The sequence below is a fragment of the Pristiophorus japonicus genome, chromosome 1 (assembly GCF_044704955.1).
Source record: "Pristiophorus japonicus isolate sPriJap1 chromosome 1, sPriJap1.hap1, whole genome shotgun sequence".
In the NCBI taxonomy this organism is placed as follows: Eukaryota; Metazoa; Chordata; class Chondrichthyes; family Pristiophoridae; genus Pristiophorus; species Pristiophorus japonicus.
Window position 1 is genome coordinate 139,791,340 of NC_091977.1, and position 8,992 is coordinate 139,800,331.

General features: G+C 48.4%; 1 protein-coding gene across 1 annotated transcript in view; it reads right to left on the bottom strand.

Annotated features, from left to right (window-relative positions):
• The window catches only part of LOC139253580 (dmX-like protein 1), a 200,946-nt gene that overhangs the window by 41,059 nt on the left and 150,895 nt on the right, over window positions 1–8,992 (bottom strand). The window contains exons 20-21 of the mRNA XM_070873611.1: window positions 7,129–7,228; window positions 2,098–2,278 (exon numbers count right to left, since the gene is read on the bottom strand). Coding sequence (XP_070729712.1) covers window positions 2,098–2,278; window positions 7,129–7,228 — 281 coding nt within the window. The remainder of the gene's footprint in view (window positions 1–2,097; window positions 2,279–7,128; window positions 7,229–8,992) is intronic.

Consider the following 8,992-nt stretch of genomic DNA (forward strand, 5'->3'; position numbering starts at 1 on the left):
AGGGATTGCCCATTTAGAACGGAGTTGAGGAGGAATTTCTTCTCTGAGGGTCATAAGTCTGTGGAATTCTCTGCCCCAGAGAGCTGTGGAGGCTGGGTCAGTGAATATATTTAAGGTGGAGATAGACAGATTTTTGAACGATAAGGGAATGAAGGGTTATGGGGGGTGGGCAGGTAAGTGGAGCTGAGCCCAAGATCAGATCAGCCATGATCTTATTAAATGGCGGAGTAGGATCAAGGGGCCAAATGGCCTACTCCTGCTCCTATTTCTTATGTTCTTTGCTTTCCTAATTTTCTTTTTAATTGTACCCCTGCACTTTCTGTACTCCTCTAGAGTTTCTGCAGTACTGAGCCCTCGGTATCTTTCATCAGTCTTCCTTTTTTTATTTATCCTACCCTGTATGTCCTTTGACAGCCAGGGGGCTCCAGATTTGTTAGTCCCACACTTTTTCTTTAAGGGAACGTACTTGGCTCTGAACCCTCAGGATCTCCTCCTTGAATGCCTCCCACTGCTGTGACACTGATTTACCTTCAAGTAACTGTTTCCAGTCCATTATGGCTAAATGACCTCTCAGCTTAGCAAAATTGGCTTTCCCTAGTTGATAACTTTTATTCCTGGTCTATCTTTGTCCTTTTCCATAACTATCCTAAATCTAACTGAATTATGATCACTAGCACCAAAATGCTCTCCTGTTGATACCCCTTCCACCTGCCCAGCTTCATTCCCTAAAACTAAGTCCAGAACTGCCCCCTCCCTTGTTGGGCTTGCTACATACTGGCTAAAAAAGTTCTCCTGATTGCATTTTAGGAATTCCGTACCCTCTATACCTTTCATACTAATTTTATCCCAGTTAACATTAGGGTAGTTAAAATCCCCTACTATTACTGCCCTCTATAGTTTTTGCACTTCTCAGAAATTTGCCGACATATTTGCTCTTCTATCTCCCTGACTGTTTGGGATCTATAGTACACTCCCAGCAGTGTGATCGCCTCTATTTTTGTTCTTCAATTCGATCCATATGGCCTCATTTGATGATCCTTCCAACAGATCATCCCTCCTCATAGCTGTAATTGTTTCTTTAATCAATACTGCGATCTTCCCTTCTTTTCTACACCTCTCTCTATCCCGTCTGAAAATCCTGTAACCAGGAATGTTGAGCTGCCATACCAGCCCTGGTCTCAGGAATAGCTATAATATTATACTCCCAAGTGTCTATCTGTGCTCTCAGCTCATCTGCCTTATTCCTGAGACACCTTGCATTGAAGTATATACCATTTAGCGCTGCCAAGCTTCCTTGTTGTCTATTTTCTAGCCCTTGTTTTCTCGGTCTTCCAAATTCACTTTCTACTTTTCTGCTGTCCAATTCCAGCTTTGCTTCTCTCCCTACTTAATCTATTCGCAGTTTCCCAACCCTCTGCCAAGCTACTTTAAACCCTCCCCAACAACACTAGCAAACCTCTCCGTGAGGATATTGGTCCTGGCTCTGTTGAGGTGCAACCTGTCCGGCTTGTACAGGTCCCACCTCCCCCAGAAACAGTCCCTATGCCTCAGGCATCTAAAGGCCTCCCTCCTGCACCATCCTTCCAGCCACGCATTCATCTGTCCTACCCTCCTATTATGTACTCACTAGCACGTGGCATCGGGAGTAATCCGCAGATTACTACTTTTGAGGTCCTTCTTTTTAATCTCTCTCCAAGCTCCCTAAAATCCACCTGCATGACCTCATTCTACCTAAGTCATTGGTACCGTATGGACCACGACCTCAAGCTGTTCACCCTCTCCCCCCAGAATGTCCTGCAGCCGCTCGGTGACATCCTTGACCCTGGCACCAGGGAGGCAACATACCATCCTGGAGTCACGTATGTGGCCGCAGAAACGCCGGTCTGCTTCCCTGACTATTGAATCCCCTACCACTATTGCTCTTCCACTCTTCTTCCTCCCCCTTCTCTACAGCTGAGCCACCAGTGGTGCCGTGGACTTGGCTCTGGCTGCACTCCCCAAGAGGCACCATCGCCCAGAGTACTGGTTGGAGTGTGAGATGCACTCAGGAGACTCCTGAATTACATGCCTGGTCCTTCTCTTCTGTCTGGCTGTTACCCACATCCTCTCTGGCGGCACACTCTTCAGCTGCAGGGTGACCACCTCTAGAAACATGCTATCCACGAAGTTCTCAGCCTCGTGGATGCACTGCAGTGACTCCAGCCGCCACTCAAGAACCGAAACCCGGAGCTTGAGTTGCTGTAGCTGGTGACACATCCTGCACATGTGATCATCCAGGCTATGCGAAGAACAACATGCACATGCCTACATTTTGAGCAGAATCACATAAACCTTTCCCTTCCTTGTACTAAGCTACAAAGGGTACTCTTGGAGGTGCTGGATTCTTTCCATTTCAGAAAAAAGAGCCTTTTTAATATCCACATTGTACAATGTTCTTGACCAGCCAAATACGACCAAAAGGTGTTGCATTCAAGGAATTAAAAATTTCCTCCCAAGTTAAAGCAAATTCTGACATCACCATTGGAAAGAGTTTATGGTTGAGCAGACTATAATCCTATCTTTAGACCAGGTGAGCTGATGTGAACATCAGGATACAAAGTAATTTTCCATGACAATAGTTTAAAAATCATTGGTGATCAAATATTCAAATGAAGGTTGTATTAGTTTGTGTAGCCATAGACTGGTATCAAGAATTTGGTTAAGAGGTTTAGGGGCCAAAATTTCCCACCGCTGGAAACGGGGCGCATGCATCCCATTTCTAGTGTTTTTACCACCGCGGTGGATGAGGTGGCCTCTTGAACAAAATTCCGCTCTTTGGGTTTTTTTCCAGCAGTCCAGAAGTCGCTCATAATGGGGGTGGATGTGGGGTGGCGAGCACACTAAAGGGGCGGAAGTTGGGGCGGGGTGTAGTGTCCGCCGCCGTCAGTCATCTGCGTAGCGCTGATGACGTCAGCTGCATAGCGCTAATGACATCATCACGGCGGCGGGCCACCACAGCTCTACCCTTCACTTAAAGGGGAGAGCCTTCGCGATTTTAAAAGTTCAGTCCACTGGGCCACCAGGGAGGGTTTCGGCTGGGTCAACGGCTTGGCACCCAAGAAGAGGTGCCAGGTTGCCTGCTGGCGGCCTGGCCGAACCCGGGGGCATACTTGTCGGCCTGACATGGCGACAAAAAAACATGGCGGCAGCGGCAGTGCGTCCTTCCCTTTAACGGGAGCTGCACCGTCATTTTAGAAGGCCACAGCCTCATTGGACCGCCTTATAAAAGCAGCTTTTGGCACCGCCCCGTGGGAGGAAGATTTTCTCGCCGCAATTTCGCCATCGGGGGGCGGAGAGGAGGGATAAACATCGCTGGTGCGCTCTCTTATGGCACACTTAGGATGGCTCAACAGCAGCGGAAGGAGGCGGGAGAAAAGAGAGCAGAATTTTGATAATGGCGGCCATTGCACTTCGCAGTGTGGCCTCCGATTTCCAGTGGTAACAGACCTTAAGGAAAGGGGCAATTTCCACCCCTTAGTGTGCAAATTTCCCACATTATAAAAATAGCACCCGCTTTAGGGCTCAATTTTCCCAGTGATTTGCGCCATTTTTTTGGGCCTAAGTTAAAAAACCACAGCTTCCCCAATCAATTTGCACCATCGTAACTCAGTTAGTTACGATTTTTTTAGCTTCTTTTTTTCAGCCAAAGGAGGCATAACCTGCCACCTGCGCCAATTCTGGCCATTTATGCAAGTTTGGCCAGCTGAGAGTTACTCCAGTTCTGCTTAGGCCGGCATATTTGGCCTCTGCAGAAGAACTTTCTGGAGAGTTAAAGAAATTGCCGCAGGTAAGGAAATCGACGCAGATAAGTGCAGCAGATGCCCGGACACAGAGAGAGAGAGAGACATAGAGACCGAGACCGAGATCATCGGGGGACTGATTCAGGTGGCGGACCGGGGAGGCCATTCAGGCGGCGGACCGGATCTGCAATCCCTTCAACTGGGGGCATTGAAGGTAATTTGCTGCAATATATTTCAATGTGTTTTTAAATTGATGCAACGTATTTTAACGTGTTGCGAGCTGGCTGTATGTTTCACTTTGCAGCCTCAGATCGTATTGTGTCCCTGGTTACCATGGCAGCCCAATCCTTTTGCCGCAGATCAAGGCTCCACCCCCAAAACTAAAGGACAGGTTTGGCAACGCCAAAATGAAGAAATCCAAAGTGGAAACTTAGAATTTTTTTTTTGCCGTACTTGGGCCCAAAAAAAACAGGCGTAACTCTTCAAGTACACCAAAAAAAAGCTTTGGGGAAAATTGAGCCCATTGTCTCGTGACCATTTGAGGTGCTAGGTTAGCAAGTAATTCATGAACAATCCCATCTCTTTATAAGTGAATGAAATATGTAATAGTTAATCATTTTAACTAAAGATATTAAAAATAGACAAGGATGGAATCCATAGCAATTCATTTCCACCTGCAGATGAAAATTTGGAAATTTAGTAAAGGAACCGTTCACACTGTGGGCCCAAGTTTCCCCAGGAGTTGCTCTGTTTTTTTTTGGAACAACTTGATTTTTTTTTGGAGTATCTTAAAAGTTGCAATTCTGCACATTTAAGTTGGTCCAGTGTAAGTGAGTTAGTTAGGATTTTTTTAGTTTAGTTCAAAAGGGGACGTTACCAGCCACCTACGCCTGTTTTGGCCATTTAAGCCAGTTTGGCCAGCTAATAGTTGCTCCAAAATTAACTTAGGCCAGCGTATGTGTCCGCACAGAAAAACCTCACGGAGAGTTAAGAAATCAGCGCAGGTAGACAGAGATGGGGGCGGGGGGGCGCGGTTGGTGTGGGGTGGGTGGAGGGAAGCACAGAGGACCTTGCAAAGCACTAAATAAACCTTTTCAACAACATTCATGAAGCATAAAAACCATCAATAATAATTAAAAAGAAAATAAATAAAAAATAAAACCTAAGTCCTACTTTCATACTGGGCCGGGGAAGTCAGTGGCCCGGGAGGCCACTCGGCCAGAGATAGGGGCAGGAGAATTCACCCAAGAGAACGAACCGGCAGACAGACAGAAGAGAGAACTCACAGAACGCGGCAGGCAGACAGGATGGAGAGAGAACTCACAGAACGCGGCAGGCAGACAGGCAGGAGAGAGAACTCTCAGAACGCACCATGCACTGGCAAGCCCTTCGGCCAGGGCTAGGCGCGGCGAGCCGGCAGGACGTGCTGGGAGGGCGAGGAGCTCCTGTGCGCAGACTCCACTGCGCGTGCGGACAGCTGCTGGCACTGTTTTCGGCGCAGGGCTGTAGCTCCGTCCTCACTGCTTTTGCCATGCCAAGCCCTAGGACGGTCCACGGAACGGGGAGAATACGGAGCTACATTTTTGGTGCCGTCTTTAAGAGAAGAAAGTTGACGCACCACGGGTAAGTGCACTGGAAAAAGGGGTTGGGGAAACTTGGGCCCATGGTCTGGGATTAAGCAAAATTTGGAAATCTCAAATCATCTGGAAAAGCCGCAAATCCTAAACCCTTTCACTTTCCTAGCCTAATATTTCTTATTCTCCAATTTGGATTGGCGAAAAGATTACCCCACAAAGATAAGGGTTTGCCTGGTAAGGTGACTAACTAACCCAAAGGATGATTCCTTCTTAATGCAGGATTCTTATAGAATGTTTCTGTGACCTTCAAATCTAACAATGAGGTCGCATATTGATGCTGAAATCTCCTCCCTCATTGGTAGCAAGGCCAGAGACAGGGAAAGAAATGACTGATATGTCACTTGCTGAATTGAGATGGCAGGGAGTCTAGCAGAGATAATCTTACTCCTACGACTGATGCTACTCGTGCATTAAACTCATCAACAGGTTGTGCCCAGAGGTTTTCAATATGAATGACAGAAGGTAATATATTAATGTCCCTTAAGAATCAGAAGATTTTCAGAGGATTAGTCTCCCTAATCAACAACTGACAGTCAAGTGATTTCTCCCCAATTTTAAGGAGCCAGTGACATTGCTGCCAATGATAGAAGTACTGAACTTTAACTGCGGCTTTTATGATTTTGTAACTTTTTAAAGTTAATATATTTAATCAGAAGCAAATTTACCTGAAATGCTATAGGGGTGGGGAAGAGAAAGCGATCAGAAGGCATTACTTGGAATGCATGTCAACTGAGAAAAACAATGTTTTTGATACATTTTCATTTTAAGCTCACAAACATTACTAAAACAGAAAGTTACTCAAATACTGCAATATTAATCCTAATACTTTTAATTAAAAATGAAGAATTTTAAAATTCTGCTTGACATAGAACTATTCTTCCTATTGGTTAAGTGCTTTTTAAGGATCTTATTTGTGTATTTTTTCTTAACTAGTGTAACTGAATCTATTTGCGACTCTCTAATCTACTTTTGATTCTCTCAATCATGTTTAGTTTTCCTTCTTTCTTGTTCTTCCTGGAACTCGTGTCTATTTTGAGATAGGAACATTTTTAAAATACTTGGTTTTCATTTTTAGATGTCAAACATATTCACACTAGACCCCAGAACCCGATAGTTACTGAACAATTAAACTCGTGTATAGGCTGGAGGGGATAAAAATCTTAAAATGCCCCAAAACAACACTCATTCTTCCAACTTTCGTTATTTGCAGTTGTTCTCTCATGGAGAGCTCTTAAAAATTTGCAGCCTTCAGAACTGATTTACTCTAGAAGGCTGCAAAACTGAGAAACAGGAGTAGGCCATTCAAGCCTGTTCCGCCATTCAGTTAGATCATGGTTGATCTGCACCTCAACCTCATTTACCAGCCTTTACTATCTTTTGTAGCAAATAATGCCAATTTAAAATCATTATTAGTTTGAATCAATTATGCTATGGCAATTTTATGTTACATTACAAAATTTAATTAATGTGTGTTGTCATTAGTAATATTTATGCAGTTACTAATTTGTGTCACACAAATGTGTCCTGGTCAAGGAAATTACATGAAAACTTAAAGAAAGTTTTCTTTGCAATGCAAGTATATAGAGATAAATAAACTTATTGCTTTTTAGGTGATGCTTTGATTTCCGAATGAAAGACACTGTGGCAGAAATTCCTCTCAAGGACTTCCCGCGGGCAAAAAACTAAATAATAGATATAAAATGCGTACTTACCTGAAGCTGCTGTGCCCGCTCGAAATCCCGATCCACAGACCTCCTCTCCCTGCCCATCGCAGCACGTGCTCGTAGAGACTTGTGTAAGAGTCACGTGTGCCTGGACACCCAATCACAGGTAAGTATTTTCTCATTCATTGTAATAGGAGATTTGTAAGTTATGAATCTCCTATTACTATGAATGAGAAAAACCACAAAATGCACAAACACGACATAAAACATTTTAAAAACACCTCACACAATACACAAATAGAAATTAAAGTTGTTATACATGTTTTTCAAAGAAAAAAAAATTGCCAAATTTAAAAAAAGTTTTTTTTAAAGTTGGAAAGAGGAGGAGGGAGGAAACGGGGAGAGAAGGGAGGGGGGGGAAAAAGCGGTGTGGGAAGAAGGGAGGAGAAAGCGGTGGGGGGGGGGGGAAAGAGAGTGGGGCGGGGGAAAAGAGAGTGGGGCGGGGGAAAAGAGAGTGGGGCGGGGGAAAAGAGAGTGGGGCGGGGGAAAAGAGAGTGGGGGGGGAAAAGAGAGTGGGCGGGGGAAAAGAGAGTGGGGGGGGGGGAAAGAGAGTGGGGGGGGGGGAAAGAGAGTGGGGGGGGGGAAAGAGAGTGGGGGGGGGGAAAGAGAGTGGGGGGGGGGAAAGAGAGTGGGGGGGGGAAAGAGAGAGTGGGGGGGGGAAAGAGAGAGAGTGGGGGGGGGAAAGAGAGAGTGGGGGGGGGAAAGAGAGAGTGGGGGGGGGGAAGAGAGAGTGGGGGGGGGGAAGAGAGAGTGGGGGGGGGGAAGAGAGAGTGGGGGGGGGGAAGAGAGAGTGGGGGGGGGAAGAGAGAGTGGGGGGGGGGAAGAGAGAGTGGGGGGGGGGAAGAGAGAGTGGGGGGGGGGAAGAGAGAGTGGGGGGGGGGAAGAGAGAGTGGGGGGGGGGAAGAGAGAGTGGGGGGGGGGAAGAGAGAGTGGGGGGGGGAAGAGAGAGTGGGGGGGGGGAAGAGAGAGTGGGGGGGGGGAGAAGAGAGAGTGGGGGGGGGAAGAGAGAGTGGGGGGGGGGGAAGAGAGAGTGGGGGGGGGAAGAGAGAGTGGGGGGGGGGAAGAGAGAGTGGGGGGGGGAAGAGAGAGTGGGGGGGGGGAAGAGAGAGTGGGGGGGGAAAGAGAGAGTGGGGGGGGGAGAGAGAGTGGGGGGGGGGGGGGGGGGGAGAGAGAGTGGGGGGGGGGGGGGAGAGAGAGTGGGGGGGGAAAGAGAGAGTGGGGGGAGGGAGGGGGAGAGAGAGTGGGGGGGGGGAAAGAGAGTGGGGGGGGGTTAGTGGTGAGGAGGGGGGGGAGTGGGGGGGGGAGGAAGAGAGTGGGGGGGGGGGGAAAGAGAGTGGGGGGGGGAAAGAGAGTGGGGGGGGGAAAGAGAGTGGGGGGGGGGAAAGAGAGTGGGGGGGGAAAGAGAGTGGGGGGGGGAAAGAGAGTGGGGGGGGGAAAGAGAGTGGGGGGGAAGTGGGGGGAAGAGAGTGGGGGGGGGAAAGAGAGTGGGGGGGGGAAAGAGAGTGGGGGGGGGAAAGAGAGTGGGGGGGGGAAAGAGAGTGGGGGGGGGAAAGAGAGTGGGGGGGGGAAAGAGAGTGGGGGGGGGAAAGAGAGTGGGGGGGGGAAAGAGAGTGGGGGGGGGAAAGAGAGTGGGGGGGGGAAAGAGAGTGGGGGGGGGGAAAGAGAGTGGGGGGGGGAAAGAGAGTGGGGGGGGGAAAGAGAGTGGGGGGGGGAAAGAGAGTGGGGGGGGGAAAGAGAGTGGGGGGGGGAAAGAGAGTGGGGGGGGGAAAGAGAGTGGGGGGGGGAAGAGAGTGGGGGGGGGAAAGAGAGTGGGGGGGGAAAGAGAGTGGGGGGGGGAAAGAGAGTGGGGGGG